The sequence below is a fragment of the Ictalurus punctatus genome, chromosome 24, assembly GCF_001660625.3.
Source record: "Ictalurus punctatus breed USDA103 chromosome 24, Coco_2.0, whole genome shotgun sequence".
Classification (NCBI taxonomy): Eukaryota; Metazoa; Chordata; class Actinopteri; order Siluriformes; family Ictaluridae; genus Ictalurus; species Ictalurus punctatus.
In genome coordinates this window covers 3,046,994-3,068,353 of record NC_030439.2, presented here as the reverse complement: position 1 = coordinate 3,068,353, position 21,360 = coordinate 3,046,994, and the positions used below count along the sequence as shown (strand labels likewise).

At 39.4% G+C, this 21,360-nt stretch overlaps 1 protein-coding gene across 3 annotated transcripts in view; it reads right to left on the bottom strand.

Annotated features, from left to right (window-relative positions):
* Nucleotides 1–9,861: 9,861 nt before the first annotated feature.
* Nucleotides 9,862–21,360, bottom strand: part of kank2 (KN motif and ankyrin repeat domains 2) — a 28,275-nt gene continuing 16,776 nt past the window's right edge. For all 3 annotated transcript variants that reach the window (XM_017454283.3, XM_017454282.3, XM_047150596.2), the window contains exons 3-12: nt 19,110–20,489; nt 18,772–18,975; nt 18,557–18,662; nt 17,632–18,375; nt 17,456–17,549; nt 15,517–15,736; nt 15,195–15,337; nt 14,624–14,824; nt 14,382–14,480; nt 9,862–14,273 (exon numbers count right to left, since the gene is read on the bottom strand). In XM_017454283.3, coding sequence (XP_017309772.1) covers nt 14,214–14,273; nt 14,382–14,480; nt 14,624–14,824; nt 15,195–15,337; nt 15,517–15,736; nt 17,456–17,549; nt 17,632–18,375; nt 18,557–18,662; nt 18,772–18,975; nt 19,110–20,489 — 3,251 coding nt within the window. In that variant the 3' untranslated portion in view covers nt 9,862–14,213. The remainder of the gene's footprint in view (nt 14,274–14,381; nt 14,481–14,623; nt 14,825–15,194; nt 15,338–15,516; nt 15,737–17,455; nt 17,550–17,631; nt 18,376–18,556; nt 18,663–18,771; nt 18,976–19,109; nt 20,490–21,360) is intronic.

The following is a 21,360-nucleotide window of genomic DNA, read 5'->3' as shown; positions in this document are numbered from 1 at the left end:
TGACCTAATGGAAACAAAAGGAAAAAATGACATACAATGCCATCCAGAGAAATGAGAGGGATAAATTATTTAATTAAACTTTTACATAATTAAGAAAAAGCATAACATAACGGAGACAAAAAAAAGGGAAAATGATAGAACATCATGTTATAATGTATCATATAGTGAAGAGTGTATTGTAAGAATTTATAAAATACTTTCGTACACATGGTATCATGTGTTCATAACTCTTATTATTATGTATTATTTTAGTATTACACTTATTCTTGAGGTAAGGGACAAAATATGTCTTACACACAAAAGTTCTCTTTATGTTAAAAATGAAGAAATTCATAAAATAAAATTAAAAATACTTAAAAAATAAAAAGGTAAATCTAAAGGTAATCTCTATACTCTGGGCATTTATTACTATTATATATATATATATATATATATATATATATATATATATATATATATATATATACACACACACACACACACACACACACACACACACACACACACACACACACACACACACATATTTTTTAAATAATAATTTCACTACAGTTCTTCTAAATACATAATTGGAAAACTATTGGAATTTAACCTGTCCTCAGCAAGAGATCACAATATGAAACTGCCAAACGAAGCGCTTAAAAATGCAATAAATTCATAAATCTACAACTATTTAAAATGAAAGTAAGAGATCTGTAAAATATCAAAACGATAAATAAAGTAAATCTTAAATGATGTTTTGCATAAAAAACGATGATCAATGTTGTGTCCTCAGTTTGCGTCAACTCCGTCATGTTTTTTTTTTTTTTATAATCCTGAAAAGTCATGCAATGTCACGGTCAATTATAACTCTGAGGACCCCTTTCCCAAGTCCTGCTCATGATGGATGCAAGAGTATGCATGGTCTGTTAAGTTTAATTTAAAAAATATATATTTTAAACAAACAACGTTTAAGTCTCTGTGGTCACAACTTTAACATGTCAACACCGTCTTCCCATTGTGTTAATATCTGTCTATAATCGCTGGATACATTTAGGCATTTTAGTTATGCTTATTGAGGCAGCTTCAACTGAGGGGGAAAAAAACGGAATTGTTCCACTGTACAACACGTGGTCACGATGGAAAAATATTCAAGCTGACGAAGTTGACAAGTGCTCACGAAATCTCTTTATATGGTGATATAATATTGTTTATGAATATGGGGAATTATTCGAATGTTGTTGGGTGTTCTAAAGAAAGAGAAGAGCGAAATTAAACAGAGACCCAGAAAGCAGAAGGAGATTCTAGAGAAGGAAAGACAAGGGTGGAAGGAAAGGGTTCAAGACAAAAAAGCAAGACAAAGCATTGAATTGGAATATAGGGAGCAGTGGTATCAGAGAAGTCTGGAAGCAGCCATTCAGATAGATAATTGATAAACAGGCTAAAGATCCCCTGTATTCCTATAGAGAAGATTGAGAAGATTTCTGTTCCTACTACTTTGGTTTTTCCAGTGAGCTACCAGAGACCCAGAATGAGACATACTGCTACAAAGAGAAAAGCACTGGAAGGATTAAAAATTAAATTACCCAAAAATTAAATTGTTGAATTAATTAAATATAAAAATATATATACTTAAGTTCTCTTAATTTCTTGTCTTGTCAATCAGTTGTTTGAAAAAATATTTTTAGTACTTAATCTTTTGTAACCTCAGTTGGTTCTTTATCAACTCCCTCAGTTATTTTTCATCACTGTTTTTGTTCATTCTGAAAAATATTTTATTATTTGTTTCAATTTATTGTGTTAATAATTAAAACACTAACTGAACAACATGATATGATGTCTTGTTTTTCTATACTTTGGTTATATATGCTTAATATTAAAAAGGGGGGTAGAGAATTAAGGATTTTTTGTAATACTGTGAAAACAGAAAAAAAAAATTGTAGAGAATGTATTTTATCACTTCACTCCTTTATGGAACACCATTATTAGATTAATTAAGGACTTTATACTCTTGTTGGATGGATGAAATTAAAATAGCATGCTTTTTAGTGTGTCTGATGGAGTTGACAAAAATTAAGTTATGAAGTGAATAAATGTAAATTTTTTAGAAAAAATAAAAGCATTTTCATAAAAAACTGCTCCCTTACATGGTTCATTAGCTGAGACCTTTGTCTACAAATATATCAATTTCTATTTAATGTAGTATTAAAAAAAAAAGTAAACTAACTTCTAAAACATGTTTTGTCCGTTATCTTAAGAATCAGTGATTTGAATTATTTTATATAATAATATTAATACTAGGGGTTCAAATTGCAAGTTTCATGGCCATACGATGTAATTCAATTCTTTTAGCCAGCGATTCGATATTTGCTGATATGTCAATGACTAACAAGATACGATTTCGATTCGATCAATATTTTGAAAAATATATTGAGCTTTTCTCCTCTATAAAATGGCTATTTCAGTGCAAATAAGGACCCATGATGAACTTAAACTTTGATGGACGTGGCTGGAATTAGAGTGTCCTAAATAAAGGTCGATCTCTGGGCTGGAGTGGGACCCATTTTCAGCTCGGGAGTTTAATGCCCAAGACCAGACACTCTTGGACTGATAGATTTTATTTATATTGATATAAAGAGCGATGTAGGCTGTACATAAAGTGCCACCACTGCATGAACCCAGTGCAGATGGAGATGCATTTACATTACATTTACATTTATTCATTTAGCAGACATTTTCATCCAAAGCGACTTACAAATGAGGAAATACAAGCAAAGGGATATATCAAGCAGAGAACAATACAAGTAGTGCAAGATCTTTAATTGAGTTCTAGAAAAGCAAAGTGTGCAGAGTCGAGGTGTAAGAGCCAGAGTAAGGTGTGGGTTTTTTTTTTTTTTTTAAGGGTCAGTTACGTGGAAGAGGTGGGTCTTTAGCTGTTTTTTTTAAGATAGTGACAGATTCTGCTGTCTGGACTGAGGTTGGAAGTTCATTCCACCATTGAGGGACAGATAGTGTGAAGGTTCTAGATAGAGAAGATGCATTGCTGGAAAAAGTCAACCTCACCCAATGATAAGTGTGTTATCTCTCTAGACCTCCTTTGCCTGTAGCAGAAATTTTCAACTTAGCCAAATAAATCCTGTGTGGAGTATTTGATTTGAATACACCGCTATGAAGCATGTGCTACATATCTTGTCAAATGAGTGATGCTCTTTTTCACAGGTTTTAGAAAGTATATGCTAATAAAAGGCAACACACTTCGTATCTGCTGAATACATACACATGTTATCTTGATGCTCCACCCTTGGGTAGCCTGTAGATCAGCTTGCTAAGTTCCCAGACACACCGCTGTGTCATTTGTTCAACGGTACTTGAAAGTTTGTGAAAGCATTTTCTATATTTCTGAATAAATGTGACCTAAAACATCATCACATTTTCACACAAGTCATTAAAGTAGACAACAAGAACCAAATTAAACAAATGAGACAAAAATATTATACTTGGTCATTCACATATCTGTGAGTGGCAAAAGATTGTGAACCTCTAGGATAATCAGTTCATTTGAAGGTGAAATTAGAGTCAGGTGATTTCAATCAATGGGATGACGATCAGATGGGAGTGAGTGAGCGTCCTGTTTTATTTAAAGAACAGGGATCTATCAGAGTCTGATCTTCAGAACATGTGTTTGTGGAAGTGTATCATGGCATGAACAAAGAAGATTTCTGAGGACCTCAGAAAAAGAGTTGTCGAAGCTCAGGCTGGAAAAGGTCACAAAACCATCTCTAAAGAGTCCACCAATCCACAGTCAGACAGATTGTGTACAAATGGAGGAACTTTAAGACCGTTGTTACCCTCCTCAGGAGTGGAGACCAACAAAGATCACGCCAAGAGCAAGACGTGTAATAATGAAAGGTCACAAAGGAACTCAGGATAACTTCCAAGCAACTAAAGGCCTCTCTCACATTGGCTAATGTTAATGATCATGAGTCCATCATCAGGAGAACACTGAACAACAATGGTGTGTATGGCAGGATTGCAAGGAGAAAACCACTGCTCTCCAAGAACAACATTGCTGCCTGTCTAGATTTACGTGGACTCACGTGGACAAGCCAGAAGGCTTTTGGGAAATGTTTTGTGGGCAGTGAGACCAAAACAGAACTTTTTGGTTTAAATGATGTGTTATGTTTGGAGAAAGGAAAACACTGCACTCAAGCATAAGAACCGTATCCCACCTGTGTGAAACATGGTGGTGGTAGTATCATGGTTTGGACCTGTTTTGCTGCATCTGGTCCAGGACGACTTGCCATCATTGATGGAACAATGAATCTGTATTATATCAGTGAACTCTAAAGGAAAATGTCAGGACATCTGTTCATGACCTGAATCTGAAGAGAAAGTGGGTCATGCAGCAAGACAGCGATCCTAAACACACAAGTTGTTCTACCAAAGAATGGTTAAAGAAGAATAAAGTTAATGTTTTGGAATGGCCAAGTCAAAGTCCTGACCTTAATTCAGAAGAAATGTTGTGGAAGAACCTGAAGCAAGCAGTTCATGTGAGGAAACCCACCAACATCCCAGAGTTGAAGCTGTTCTGTACTGAGGAACGGGCTAAAATTCCTCCAAGTCGATGTGCAGGACTGATCAACAGTTACTCCAAATGTATATCTGCAGTTATTACTGCACAAGGAGCTCACACCAGATACTGAAAGCAAAGGTGCACATACTTTTAATGACCAAGTATAAAATTTTTGTCTCATTTGTTTAAATTGGTTCTTGTTGTAGGATTTAGGATTTGTTTGAACACAAGAGTATTAGTAAGGTGATGTTGGGTGAGGCCTGGTGACGGCCTGTAGTGCAATCAGTATTCCGGTTCATCCCAAAGGTGTTCAGTGGGGTTGAAGCCAGGGCTCTGTGCAGGTCTCTTGAGTTCTTCCACTCCAATCTTAACACCCCATGTCTTCATGGAGCTTGCTTTGTGCATAGGGGCATTGTCATGCTGGAACATGTTTGGGCCGCTTAGGTCCACTGAAGGGAAATTTTATACAATTGTGTTTCTCTAACTTTGTGGTAACAGTTTGGGGAAGAACCACATATGGGTATTATATTTACAGTGGTGCTTGAAAGTTTGTGAACCCTTTAGAACACTTTTTCTGAAGTCATAAGAAATCTGCTTTGTTCATGCCACAATACACTTCCACAAGCATGTGTTGTGAAGCTCAGACTTTCATAGATCCCTTTTCCTTAAATAAAACAGGAAGCTCACTCACACCTGATTGTCATCCCATTAATTGAAAACACATGACTAAATTCACCTTCAAATTAACTGCTAATCCTAGAGGCTCACATACTTTTGCTGCACAGAATGTTATATTCTTCGGTCTAGAGCTGAATTTGATAACCATGTATGCATGTCTATCGCAAGAGTGCATTCTCTCCTTAATGAATTGCAGAATTGCACAGTTCAAGGATGGGGCAAGGATACAATATCGTACATCTCTCAGACTACAGGGTCTTATGGCATCAGCTTTCATCTTCATGCTCTAGCTCACAGTCTTTTAGTCTGGAGTAGGTGGCACTTTGTCGTTACGTGTGACCCATGTCCCGGGCATTCTGAACAGGGGTGCAGACCTCTTTTCGAGGAGGAACCCACTCTACAGAGACTGGTGCTTCCACTCTCAGGTAGTGGGTTTCCTATGGGAGAGATTAAGTCAGAAAACACCCATTGTTCTATGTTCTTCTCGCTAAGGGATAGTAATGCCCCACCGGCCAAATCGCCCTCAACATGGCCAGGGTGACACTTCAGAACACATTATTTTGGTAGCACCCAGGTGGCTCAAAAGTGGCTGGCAGAGACAATTCCTCTTTTGTATGCCCAGCCATGGCCCCTCCCATTATGCACAGACTTCCTGTCTCAGGCAAATGGGTAAATTTGTCACATTCACCCAGACAGGGTGGCCCTCCTGGCTTGGCCCGTGAGAGGGCAAACATGAACGCAATGAGGTTCTCTCCACATGTGGTTATCACCATACAGAGTGCTAAGGCATCCTCCACACATTCCCTATATGACTGTAAGGAGTGGTGTGATCGGTGCCAGCTGATATCATATCAGTGTTCGGTTTCTGGTGTTTTATGCTTTTTGCAAGACCTTATGGACTTTTCAGCCAAACAAGTCACTGACTCTCTGTTCATCCCTCCTGCACTATATTCTCTCTCAGTGGAGATAAAGTTTTCTTAGGCCCAACCTGGTCTTTATGCCTACATGCTTCCCAACATTCACCTGTGAGATGATTGAGCTTTTCACCCACCCCCCCTCTTCTATGCAGAGGATCAGAAGTTGAATGCTCTGTGTCCTGTGCATGCCCTTCGGTGTCTACATGGACAGGACCAGCCCTTTCAAGAGGAGTGACCAGCTGGCCATTTCCATTTCCCTAGAAAATTCTAAAGGGTTCACAAACTTTCAAGCACCATTGTAGGTATCCACAAAGTTTTGGCCATTTAATGTATTTTAAATAAACTACAGTTTTGCTTTTTGATCTTCTCTTTTGATAACTGGCTTCAATGGAAATTTTGTTTAAGTCCAAGTTCTAAATGCGTAAATATGCGACACTTAGCAGTGGTTGTAAATAATAATAATAAAAAAAAATCAAAAGAAAAAACTGTCCTACCGGCCTATGAAAACATGATTTTGACTAGTCTACCAGCGCCCCCTGGCGTAGACAAAATAAACTCTAAATAACCCAAAGAATCACAACTTACATCCTATAGGTTTAACAAATATATTTCAAAATATATTACATACAGAATTAGCAACTTATATATTTGTAGCTACTGTAAGTCTATTGAACAGTCTATAAACATGTGTAATACTGCTATTAGTTCTCACGCAGAACAAAGCTAGGGGAGAGTCAGTATTGTTGTATTTGTGACAATGTTGTATAAATGTCACAAATACAAAAAGATACAAAGATAAATTTACTAATCCAGTATGTAGGACACATTTTTCAGAGCCAATCCTAAAACAGGATAAATTCTAGCTAGATTAGTCCATGGAATTAAATTGATCAGACTTCAGAGCATTGCGGCAACAGAAACTGGGGGTCTCATTAAGTGAAGTGTACATTTTTTCTTTGGTTATTATTATTATTATTATTATTATTATTATTATTATTATTACTACAGGTAACACTCTTGGACTGATTACATCTCCAGTGCCACCACTGCATGAACCCAGTGCCCATGGAGATGCATTCCTGGAAAAAGTCAACCTCACCCAATGATGTGTGTTATCTCTCTAGACCTCCTTTGCCTGTAGCAGACATTTGCAACTTAGCCAAATAAATCCTATGTGGAGTATTTGATTTGAATACACCCCTACACCTCTGTTACCACTTTTAAAAAGAGGCTTAAAACATATCTTTGCTCCCAGGTGTTTTAATCTAATTTTTACTATTGTCTGTTTTTATTTGGTTTTATTCTGTTTTCTGTTTTTAATTTCCTTACTCTGTTCAGCACTTTGGTCAGCTTTGCTGTGAGAAACGTGGTATATAAATAAAATTTGCTTACTTACTTACTTACTTACCCTATGTAGCATGTGCTACATATCTTATCAAATGAGTGACACTCTTTTTTGCAGGTTTTAGAAAAGTCTATGCTACTAAAAGGCAACACACTTCTTATCTGCTGAATACATACACATGCTATCTTGATGCTATGCCCTTGGGTAGCCTGTAGATCAGCCTGCTTAGTTCCTAGACATACCGCTGTGTCATTTGTACATAGTTAAATAAAGGAAGCTCTTAAATCGGGGTGAAAAGTTAATTTTATCCTAAAAAGTGCATTTCAAAATGCAATGTACAAAAATGTAAATAAATGTGGTGTGCTTAGCTGTACACTATATACCCAAAAGAATGTGGACACCTGAGTATTGAACATCCCTTTACAAAACTGTGTGCATTAATATGGAATTGTTCTCCCTTTGTTGTTATAATAAGCTCCACACTTCTAGGAAAGCTTTCTAATAGATTTTGGAGCGTGGCTATGGGGATTTGTGTTCATTCAGCTACAAGAGCATTAAGGATATCAGATACTGGTGTCTGGCAAGACGGCCTGGTGTTAAGTTGGTGTTCTAGTTCGTGTTCTAGTTCATGCAACAGGTGTTCAGTGAGGTCGATGTCTGGGCTCTTTGCAGGACACTTGAGTTCTTCCACTCCAACCTTAACACACCACATCTTCATGAGCTCGCTTTGTGCACAGCGGCACTGTCATGCTGGAGCAGGTTTGCTTTCCTCTTAATAAAGGAAAATTCTATACACTTGTTTTCCTCTAACATTGTGGCAACAGTTTGGGGAACAACCACCTATGGGTGTTATAGTTACAGTGGTGCTTGAAAGTTTTAGGATTTTCTATATTTCTGCATAAATATGATCTAAAACATCACCAGATATTCACACAAGTCCTCAATCTAGAACCCTATTAAACAAATGAGATTAAAATATTATACTCTGCCACTTATTTATTGAGGAAAATGGTCCAATATTACATATCTGTAAGCTTAATTTGCTTAGAAGTTACGCTGGGTTCCTTTGTGGCCTCGCAGACTATTACAGATCTTGCTCTTGTAGTGATCTTTGTTGGTCTCCACTCCTGGGGAGGTAAGCAATGGTCTTGAATTTCCTCCATTTGTACACAATCTGTCTGACTGTGGACTGGTGGAGTCCAAACTCTTTAGAGATGGTTTTGTGACCTTCTCCAGCCTGATGAGCTTCAACAACTCTTTTTCTGAAGTCTTCAGAAATCTCTTTTGTTCATGCCCTGATACACTTCCACAAACATGTGTTGTGAAGCTCAGAATTTGATAGATCCCTGTTCTTTAAATAAAACAGGACGCTCATTCATCATCCCACTGATTGAAAACACCTGACTCTAATTTCACCTTCCATTTGGATAAGAGGATAAATTTGGATAAATATAAGAGGATTATTGCAAAATCTGTTGTAAGTCACACACTTCCTGCTACTAGTTGGTGATGCTATGTCTGTGACTCACAATAGTCACATCCTTTTGACCAAACAAACAGCTCAAGTTTAATAAAAATCACTTAAATACACTTTGTTTCCCTTTTTTGTGATAAATTTATGGTCTTTTTATGGTAAATTAAAAAATGTAAAAAAAAAAAAAAAAAAATTTGAAAAAATTATGGTAAATTTCCCCGCCCCTGCCCCCTTAAGGTGCCGTTTATATATCACGCGACACGCTTAATTGCCATGTGACCTGATCACAGCAGGCCTATAAATAGGCATGATGTTACACAAGCTTTAGATACTGGTCACGTGCGAAGGCGCTTCCCTTAGCGATGTGCTAACGCTACGTGGAATTCCCTTTGAAAGGGAAAAATGTCTTATTTTACCATGAAAACATAATTTAGACCAGTGGTTTTTAAAGTGGAGGCCGCCAGGGGGCCTCAACAATTTGGTGTGAAAAATAAATAAACACGTTTCTCATTTTCAGACAACCACACACACACACACACACACACACACAACACACACACACACACAATCAATTCCTAATGTAATGTAATGTAAAGATGAAAGAGGTAATTATTAATAATAAAAAAAGGGTGATATATTCAGAAGTCTGTATTTTTAATGTGTTTTAAAGACATCTTGCAAAAGGGGGGCCTCGGTCAAATGTTAATGCCATTTGGGGGGCCTTGCCCTGGTAAAGTTTGGGAACCCCTGATTTAGACTAGTCTTCCAGAGCCCCCTAGAATGTTGTGTAAACAAAATAAACTCAAAATAACCCAAAGAATCACAACGTGCCTCAACAAGCAACATCCTAGACTTTAATACAGATATTTAAAAAATATGTCACACAGAGAGTAGGAAACTTATATAAGGTCTATATTTATTTCTTAAAAAGGGAGACACAACCATAACAAAGTGAGGATTTATTTATAAAGGTAACAATACTAATTACAAATGAAGAGTCAAAGGTGCCAAAAAGACATAGTTGTCACAGATAATATAAAGTTAGTTAGTCTAAATAAAACAAATATAAAAGATTATAAAACAAATGAATTGCTAAACTAGTGATGATAAAGTGTGTATAAAACTCTAATTAGCCATCATGTTACACAATGTTTCGATTCAATGGCCGTGTTTCAAAAGCTAAAAAGTGTATAGAAAAGCAATTAAACTTAAGGACACGGCATATATTATACTTATTTCTAAAAATCTTATACAGCACATTCTCCATCGATAGTTCTGAGCCTTTTATTTTTTATTATTTTTTTTTTTTTACACTTTCTTGACCACGTAAGAACAGAAACTGATAAAGGAGCCCCATACTTTACAAAGCCAATTATTTCAGCATCAAACTCCACCAAATTCTTCCACAGCAGCTCATCCAGTCATAAGAAAACACTGCAAGCCACTTTCCTCATACAAGTTAGTACCTTAATGCAGTCATGATACCTTTGCGTACAACCACTCATTGTATACACAAACACACACACAATAAAAAAATGTATAGTGGTTTTGGAAAACTTAGTCTAAGTATCAGCTTATATGTTGTGCCATTTGGGATGTAACTGTTTATAGTGTGAAATACGCATTTAAAAAAAAAAATTCACTTTGCGAGGCAAAAAGTACACATTGAAACTACACTATACATGTATAGCTACTGTACGTTTATTCAGCAGGCTATAAACATGGTCCATGTGCAATATTGCTGTGAGTTTTCACACAGAACAAAGCAAGGGTGAGTCGGTATAGATTCTATTTGTGACAATGCTGTATATGTGTAGAAATGACAACAAATAACGACTGCATTCAAAGAGTAAAAATACCACAACATTCTAACTAAACTGCTCCCCCATCCAAGGTGTATTCCTGCCTCATGCTCAGGATCCACTATGATCCTGACCAGGATAAAGCATTTACTGAAGAATGAATGAATTATAGAATGAACGAATGAATTATGGTCAGAGCAGTAAATAAACCAGGGGTCTCATTTATTAAGTAAAGTGTGTATTTAGTCTTCAAATGCCAACATCAAAGGATATACCATCTGAAACTCTGATTGAAGACCTACATGCACGTCACTCAGCAGAAAAAGTGTTTGTCCTTCAGCATTTAGCTTGATTGTTGGGGACACATTCTTTTCTAATAGGGTGCCAATAAATATGGTGCTGACTGTACATCCAAATCTGTTTTCTCATATAATTTCTTAGAGTGGCAACATTTACAGGTGATTGTGTAGTCACTGCAATAACATCAATAAAATTCACCTAGATTTGTTGCTTAAAGAAGAAGAAAAAATGACAAGCAGCTACCATCAGAGCTGCAGGCCTTGGACAATATGGCATAATCATAAGGACATTAAACATGTATGGGCTGACACACCCGCACTGTTAACCGAACCTAAACAACAAACCCACATCAAATCCAAATGTTTTTTGGCTAGCAATCAAAAACTCCAACAAAGACCATGGCTAAATAAATTTTGATCTGGAGTGGCACTTAGTAAACTGAATGTTTCATAATGTTGTTTACGATATGGTCAAAAGGTTGTGGACACCAGACCATCTCACCCATATGAGATTCTTCCCAAAAAAGGTAGCGACAAACTTGGAAACACATAATTGTACAGAATGTCTTTGTATGCTGTAGTGTTACAGTTTCCCTTCACTGCAACCAAGAGGAACCCACACCTGTTCCAGTATAATATCAGTGTAAATTGTTGGAGTGGAAGAACTCGAGTGTCCTGCACAGAGCCCTGACGTCAACCCTACTGAAAACCACTGGGATGAACTGGAACACAGACTGCACCCCAGGCCTCCTCACCCAACATCAGCGCCTGATCTCACTAATGCTTTTGTAGTTGAATGAACACAAATGCCCACAGCCACGCCCCAAAATCTAGCGGAAAGCCTTTATCAGAAGAGCAAATGAGGATTAAATCTGGATGGGATGTTCAAACAGCACATACAAGTGTGTTGGTCAGGTGTCCACAAACCTCCAGACATATAGTGAATATTCTTTTCTCAAGACATACCCAATTCCTAATGTCAAGTAGACAACAAAGTGTACTTATAGTGTCTAATCACCTGAACAATTCTGGCACAAACACTGAGGACACGGGTCATGACATGTCACTATTATTTCTATATTCTTGTCATTAAATGCCTTTCCAGATATTTTTCATTAGATTTTGGAAGCCCCTCATGGTCATATGTAAAATAGTTTAATCAATTTTGAAAATGTGTCTCTATGAGACACTGAAGACATTTTCATTTATTAGTTTGTTTACTTTCTATTTATTTACTGAGCATTTAAAAAGTAAGTAAAACCCCGCTGTTCCTTATGCTTAACTGACCTTTATCTGACATGGGTCTTTTTTTTAATGTCTCTATTTTAATTCAGATTTTCCTCAACATTTTCATAATTAGATTTATTTAGATTAACATTAGATTTATGAACATTAGATTTATTAATTAGTTAAATAATTCACTTAATGGCACACTGAAATGGCTAAAAGTCCCCCATCAGACAAGAGGCGAATGCACTAGCATAATGTAGCATGAGACAAAAACAAAGTTGGATTTCGCTTTGCGTATAAGGATGTTTTCACATCAGCTTCAGGTTTCATGGTACTCCACTGATAATTTTACTTGCAATATTAGACCATATCATTGGAATTTAGGATTTAATAAAATGAGGCCTTAAGTTTAAAAAGCCGTGTTTAAAGGACACACTGAAAATGCAGTAGCACAGAATTAAGTGATAACATATACAAGCCCAATTCCAGTTGGGACGCTGTGTAAAATGTAAATAAATGTAAATATAAACAGAATGCAATGATTTGCAAATCTCTTGTTATTCACAGTAGAATATAGAAAACATATTGAATGTTTAAACTGAGGAAATGTACCATTTTAAGAAAAAAACAAGGTAATTTGGAATTTCATGGCCGCAACAGATCTCAAAAAAGTTGGGACGGAGGCAACAACAGGCTGGAAAAGTAAGTGTTACTAAAAAGAACAGCTGGAAGAACATTTTGTAATTAATTAGGTTAATTGGCGGCAGGTCAGTAAGATGATTGGGTATAAAAAGAGTATCTTAGAGAGGTGGAGTCTCTCAGAAGTAAAGATGGGATGGAATCTGGATGGAAGCACATGTTGCCCTAAAACCTGTATATACCTTTCAGCAGCGATGGTGCCTTTCCAGATGTGCAAGTTGCCCATTCCATAGGCACTAATGCGCCCCCAGATCATCAGAGATGCAGGCTGTTGAATTGAGCACTGATAAAAAGCCGGATGGTCCCTCTCCTCTTTAGTTTAGAGGACGCAGTGTCCATGGTTTCCAAAAATAATTAAAAATTTGGATTCGTCTGACCACAGAACAGTTTTCCACTTTGCCTCGGTCCATTTTAAATGAGCTTTGTCCCCAAGAAGATGGCGATGTTTATGGAGCATGTTCACATACGGCTTCTTCTTTGCATGATAGAACTTTATCCAGCATTTGTGGATGGCACGGTGAACCGTGTCCACAGACAATGAGTTCTGGAGGAGTTTCTGAGCCCATGCAATGATTTCCTTTACAGAATCAGGCCTGTTTTTAATGCAGTGCTGCCTGAGGATCACAAAGATCACGGGCATGCAGTATTGATTTTCATCCTTGTCCCTTGTGCACAGATTTCTCCAGATTCTCGAAATCTTTTGATGATATTATGTACTGTAGATGATGAGATATTCATAGTCTTCACAATTTTAAGTTGAGGAACATTATTTTGAAATTGTTCCACAAATTGTAGATGCAATTTTTCACAGATTGGTGAATTTCTCCCCATCTTAACTTCTGAAAGACTCTGTCTCTCTAAGATCCTCTTTTTATACAAAATCATGTTACTGACATGTTCCCAAATAACCTCCAGCTGTTTCTTTTTACGAACACTTACCTTCCCAGCCTTTTGTTGCCCCGTCCCAAATTTTCTGAGACATGGTGTGTCCATCAAATTCAAAATTATCTTATTATTTTCTTAAAATGGTGCATTTCTAGAGTTTAAACATCTTGATATGTTTTCTATGTTCTGTTGTGAATAACATCTGGGCATCCCAACTTTTTGGAATTGGGGTTGTGTGTGTATATATATAAAAACCCATATATATTTGCACAGATCAACTGTACGCACAATTACAATGAGTTTATGTCCACAGAGGAATCAGCCTTAGTGTTTCATTTTAGGATTTCAGATGAAGACGGTGGGGATCCCACAATTTGCGACTTTGGAGACACCTGAGAGTAATAAAAACATGAAAGGAAAATGCTCAGAGAAGTAGACACAATAAGAAATACGGCATGCTTGATTTGCATAACAATATCAAGTACATGTACATTGCTTACAGGGGAAGGAGGTTTCGCAAAATTCAGATGGGCATACAGAAGCACGGCAATGTCATTCTGACTGGCCTCTAGCGCTATGGAGAGAGCAGTGCTGCCATCCTGAGGGAATGAAGTTAACAAAGAAACAGTCATGGATATTTTGGAAGCAATATGGTTCATGTATATTTAGCTTTTTTTTTATATATACTGATAAAAAATACCACATACCATTTTCATAAGAAAGAAATAGATGGAGCACTCACATTATCAGTAAGCGTGGCATCACAGCCTGGTACAGAGAGCAGCTGGCGCACAATGTCGACGTGACCGTGCTCGCAGGCACACATGAGGGCTGTGGAGCCGTCGTCGTCCTGCAGATTGACCTGCGCACCACAGCACAGTAGCGCTCTGACCATGTCTCCTCGGCCATGACTCACTGCCAGCATCAGAGCTGTTTGTCCAGCCTACAACATGCCAACACACACGAAGACCCCGTGCATACATGGTATTAATATGTTTCAGTTGTAAATGATATTATGTCCAAACAGTGCCAAAAACACACTCTTTGGAAAACCCATGCTCTTTTTTTGGCAGATTTGAGAGTCCAATACCTCCACCGCTAATTCAAACATTATACTTGATGATTTTTCTATTACAAGAAAACACCTGTGTCCTCAGAGTCACCATCTTTCAGATTAAAATTCTATTAATCACAGAGGCTCTTTAGAGCGTTAATGTACATTTGGGGGAAAAAAAGAAGGTTTTCTCATAATTGTAAATATAATCTAGGAAGGATTGAGTTGAGCTGCACTCTTTGGCCAGTAGGGGGCGCACCTGGCTAGCCTTGGCATTGACATCTCCAGTACGCAGCAGCTGCAGAACTGTCTGAAGGTCACTTTCGGAGTGGAACGCAGCCAGAGCAGTCAGCATGATAGCTGTGTAGCCAGCTTTGTTCTGCTTATCTGCATTACATAGACCTGCATAAAGCACACACAGATTTGTCAGCTGGTGAACAAAAGCAACACAGTCTCCACGGCGGGATGGGGGTCAATTTCGGATATTTCCCTGCTTTAATGATTTAACTGACAAGGCCATCACTATTAATGCCATGAATACTGTGTATATAAAGTTAACATGGTCCATCGCAGAGACTGACCTGTGTCCAGCAACAGTTTAACCACTGGGAAGTTGGAGTGTGAGACAGTGTAGTGTAGTGCTGTGTTTCCATTCCCATCAGCCATATTGATCACAAACTCCAGCAGCTGAGGTGAGACAGAGGCAAAGGCGTCCATGTAGGCTCGGACCACTGCTGTGTCCGCAGATTTATGACATGAGACGCGCAGCCACTCCTGTAACACTGTGGTGTAGGCTGTTCTCTAGAAGAAGCATAGTTGCAAAAGACTTCAAATAGATAAACAGTAGGAGGTGGTTGGAACAAATGTGGGGTTGCTGAAAGATAAAAGCTCTGGGAGTGGGGTTGACTACAAGGAATGTAAATAAACACATGGGGTGGGAAAAAATTAAAGAAACGCCACATGAAAAGGACTTTGACTTTTAGGTGACTGAATCCCACTGCATACAGGGCTGCACTGGCGAGTTATATTAAGTTGATTACCATCTAACAGCAAGTACAAGATATAAAAGCAAGATGAGGCAACTAATAGAGTTCGAAAGTGGCCAAATAGTGAGTGCCCAAATTACAGGTGCATAAGGAGTATAAATCTGAAAATTCTTAAATCTTTCAAAGGGAACATTTTCAGCTAAATTTTCAGTTGGCAGGTTATGTCGAAAAAACAAACAAACAATTGCATCATAAACCTGTAGAGTAGCTGCTAAACGACCCAAAAAGGCTTGCCTAGAATTCAGGCAAGCTGCAATTCGCAAATCTAAATCAACGGTAAATACATGAAGATGCCTAAGACAAGCAATGAGCAGTGGAAAGAATATGGTCAACTTTCATCATCTATACATATTTATGTTTAGAAGAAGTCAAATAATACCTTTAATCCACAATGTCTGCTGCCAACTGGTAAGTAAAGCCATAATGGGATCCATAATAACATTTACAGTATTTGGCAGACGCCCTTGTCCAGAGCAACTTAAATTTATCACATTTATACAACTGAGCAACTGAGTTGAGGGTTAAGGGCCTTGCCCAAGGGCCCAACAGTGGTAGTTTGGCAGTGCTGGGCTTGAACTCCTGATCAGTAACCTGGAGCCTTTAACCACTGAGCCACCACTGCCCCATAGTGGCATGGGCAATCATCTCATGGAAATCAATAGGTCCAATGATTGTTTTGCATGATGGTATAAAATAACAATCACCATGTAATACACTCCTTCCTGATAATGTTTACATTTTCCAGGAGGGTAACACATGAAAAATACTTTAAGAAAAATAAATAAATAAATAAATAAAAAACAGAAAAAAAGAAAAAAGAAATCTGTGTATACTGACTAATCACTTCATAAAACATCTCTTTTCTTGGTATCTTGTTTGTGTGCAGCTCGCAATAGCTTCTTTAGTTTTTTCTTACATGGGCAAAGATTTGTGGACACCTGATCATCACACTCATACATGCTTGCTGAACATCACACTGCAGATTTATTCCCCTTTGCTGTTATAATAAGCCCCACTCTTCTGGGAAGGCTTTCCAATAGATTTTCGTGCGTGTTCATATGAGCATTAGTGAGATGGGTGAGGAAGTCTGGGGTGCAGTCGGTGTTGCAGTTCATCCCAAAGGTGTTCAGTGGGGTTGAGGTCAGGACTATGTGCAGGACACTTGAGTTCTTCCATTCCAACCTTCACACACCATCTCTTCATGGAGCTTACTTTGGGCACAGGGGCATTGTCATGCTGGAACCCCATAGTTCCAGTGAAGGGAAATTGTAAGGCTACAGCATACAAATAAATCCTATGCAACTTTGTGCTTCCAACTTTGTGGAACTTTGGGGAAGAGCCCCATATGACTGTAATAGTCAGGTATCCACAAAATTTGGGCCATATACTATATATAGCATATTGCCTGCCCACCTAACTGGTAACTGTTATATTATGTTATGTAATTTCTACAAAGCTGCCCAAAAATACATACCGCCCCCTGTTGGCTAAAAGCATTTGGTTCACCAAGCGCTTTCTGCAAGGTATGAAGAGCTGTCATGAAGCTGTCACTCATTTCCCCTCTGAAACTGAAGAGGCAATGATTCATTAGTTGAATGATAACACTCATTGTTGTTTATAATAATAACACATTTAGAATTTGTTCCACACCTGCTTTCTTGTGTAGGTGCTTTGTTTGAGCAGGTTTTTTCAGTTGGACTGCTGACCGGAGTTTTGCCTGTATCCTGTTGGTCAGAAGCATCTGAAGCTTTCAACTGCACAGTTTGCTGGTATGGAGTAAGGTCAGTGGTTTGTGATTGGCTATCATCTGGATGAGAAGGACCAGTGGTATGTGACAGAGCAGTGGGCTGTTGAGTAGTTACACCTGGCTGGTTAGAATTTTGCTGGCTATCTGAGCTAGTGGCTTGGGGCTGGTTAACAACTTGTTCCAACGCAATGCAGATTGTTGGTGATTGATTGGAACTGTGTTCAGTGCAAATGGCAGTGTTTTGGGTGGTATATTGCTGATTGGAATCTGATTCTGCTGACAGGATAAGAGTCTCCTGAGGAGCCGTGGCAGTGGTAGATGACTGGATTGCAGAGTGCCATTGGTCTGAATCTGAAGCTGGTGATTTTGTAACATGCTGACATGTGGCTGTGTCAGAGGCTGGTGAATGAGTGATACTATGACCTGAGCCCTCACTAAGTAAAAGTGGGGTGTTGCTGTGGTGGACATTTGCTGTCTCTGAAGATTTGGGAATTACAGGTATAGAAACGGCAGAGGTGCTAACAGAGGGTGCCTGAGGGTGATGAGCTGGAGATTCCGGTAGTTTCTCTGTGGCTTCATGATATTCACTTGCATCACTCTCATCATCTGAAGTCTCAGAACTGCTCTCTGATGAGGTGGACTCATACCTGTAGTTCACACCTGTAGTTAAAGCTTTCATTGACTAGTTACTACAAAAAGTTACTACAAAAGGACAGAGAAAATGATGGATAGGTTCCACTAACTAACTTAAATCACTAAAATAATATATATTATATAATTATTACACAGTACAAAAACTGAAAGTCACAGAATACGTGTTAATTTTACCCTCCATTCACTCCTATGAACTGCAGATTCTTCTGGGTTGAAGCAGAGCGTGGTTCTTTGTCTGCCTTATGCTTCATGATTGATCTCAAGCTGGAATGAGGAGAGGCTTTAAAATAAATAAAGAGCCTCAATGTTATTGTTTATAAACCTAGCGAGGTGCATATATTCATGTGTACATACACAATCATTAAATGGAAGAATGACATAAGACATACCTGTTTGGGGTGCACTTTCATGTGAGGGCATAACTTCTGTGGCCAGCTGCTGTTTCTGTTCTCCATCCCTTAGCCTCTGACATAGGGGAGCCGCTTGACTGTAGTTTGTCTCCATAGCACTGGACGGGCTGGTCACTGGCACTGATGTGGACAATTCAGTTCTTAGGACCTCTCGTACCTGTTTGGAGCTTACTGCAATTGATTCTGGGACAGTAGGCAGAAGGAGAACACAAAACACAACAAGCTTTAACACTGACTATTATACCTTTTGTACAAATGTACAAGTGACAGGTAAACAATGGAAAAGGCAGTAATGGAATTGAAGTATCAATATATACCTTCTGCACTCAGAGGCTCTGCATATCCTCTCTGAGGAGTCCCCTCCAGCATGGATGCAGATAGAGGTCTGGTGGAGGTGCTGCATTGTTGAGTCCTGAGCATCACCATAGGCTGCTCCAGTGTATACACCTGGATCCCCACTGTCCTCTGCTGCTTCTGCTGGCCTTGGTGGGTAAAGCTGACCAGTGTGTGGAGGCCAGCACTTCCCAGGTCATGCTGATCCTGCCAGCCCAGGCTGGTGGCCCTCACAGCATGATCAGCCTGCAGGGCTCCACCCTGCCTCTCCTTCTGCACTGCGTCCACCTTCATCTGGGCACTCTGTAACTCTTGCATAGTCTTGCTCAGCTGCACTTCCAACTGGTCCACCTTGGACTTCAGAACTTCTGTCTCTGGCAATAAGCCCAAGTCTTCCTCCCTCACACCTACACCCACCTGGCAAGTATCTTTCTCCTTATTGTCTGAACCCACACCAATGGTTCGAACCTCCTTCCTGGTTCCTGGCCGAAGAGTGCCCACAATCACAGTATCTTCTATCTCACAGCCTGAGTCCTGACGTGAGCCATCGGGGGTTGTGGGGGAGAGTCCCCCCTCCAGCTTACTGGTGGCAGCTTCCACTCCCTCCTCTGGAATGTCAATGTAGAGCTCTCCACGTGGCCGCCCACGGCTGAACCCAAGTGTGTGGCCCAAGAACTTCTGACTTTTTAGTTGCACACTAAGCTGTCGCTTTTCCTCCTGCAGCACGGAGATCTTCACCTGCAACACGGGAATGGTCTTCACTTGCTCTTCCAGATCCCGGATCTTCCTAAGGGCCATGGCCATCTGCTCACGTACATGCTGTAGGTGGGCTGGGGTGGGTGATACAGGTGTTGACAGGCCTGAGCTGGCAGGTGTGTATGAACTTCCCCCTCCCTGAGCACGATTGAAACTGTGGGCACTGGACAGAGAGGTGTTAGAGCCAGCAACACTGCTGTGCATGCTGCCTAAGTTGGAAAAGCGAGTGTCCTTCTCTTCCTCCAACTTTCGCCGTGCATCTAGCAGAGTCTTCTCCACACGAGCCATGTTGAAGTTGGGACGCTGAGAGGTGTGATAGCCCGGTGCACAGTATGAGTAGGATGAGTGGCGGCTGTCCATGCTGGCATTGGAGCACAACGATTCAGTGGAGGTCCACCATGAACCAGTGTAACCATAACCACGGGGCAGAGAACCATAGCGTGGACGTCTCTGAACAGGCACCCTCTTTATAGTATTACCCTTTTCAATGTCATTAACATATTTGAGGAAGTCCAGATCCAGATGGTAACCATAGGGGGTCTCTACTGAGTAAGGAGCCTCTGTATCTTTTGGGTGCAGGGAAGTGGGGACTGTAGAGTTAATCTTCCCTGCAGAATGGGGTAATCAACTTTAAACCAGTGGAAATCTCATTCTAATCTCTTAGCTATACAATAGAGAACAGCATCAACGGTAGGCTATAGCCAGCTAAAAAAAAAAAAAAAAACTAACCCTTTTGGTAAATACAGTGAGGGGAAAAAAGTATTTGATCCCCTGCTGATTTTGTACGTTTGCCCACTGACAAAGAAATGATCAGTCTATAATTTTAATGGTAGGTTTATTTGAACAGTGAGAGACAGAATAACAACAAGAAAATCCAGAAAAACTCATGTCAAAAATGTTATAAATTGATTTGCATTTTAATGAGGGAAATAAGTATTTGACCCCCTCTCAATGAGAAAGATTTCTGGCTCCTAGGTGTCTTTTATACAGGTAACGAGCTGAGATTAGGAGCACACTCTTAAAGGGAGTTCTCCTAATCTCAGCTTGTTACCTGTATAAAAGACACCTGTCCACAGAAGCAATCAATCAATCAGATTCCAAACTCTCCACCATGGCCAAGACCAAAGAGCTCTCCAAGGATGTCAGGGACAAGATTGTAGACCTACACAAGTCTGGAATGGGCTACAAGACCATTGCCATGCAGCTTGGTGAGAAGGTGACAACAGTTGGTGCGAGTATTCGCAAATGGAAGAAACACAAAAGAACTGTCAATCTCCCTCAGCCTGGGGCTCCATGCAAGATCTCACCTCGTGGAGTTGCAATGATCATGAGAACAGTGAGGAATCAGCCCAGAACTACACGGGAGGATCTTGTCAATGATCTCAAGGCAGCTGGGACCATAGTCACCAAGAAAACAATTGGTAACACGCTACGCCGTGAAGCTCTGAAATCCTGCAGTACCCGCAAGGTCCCCCTGCT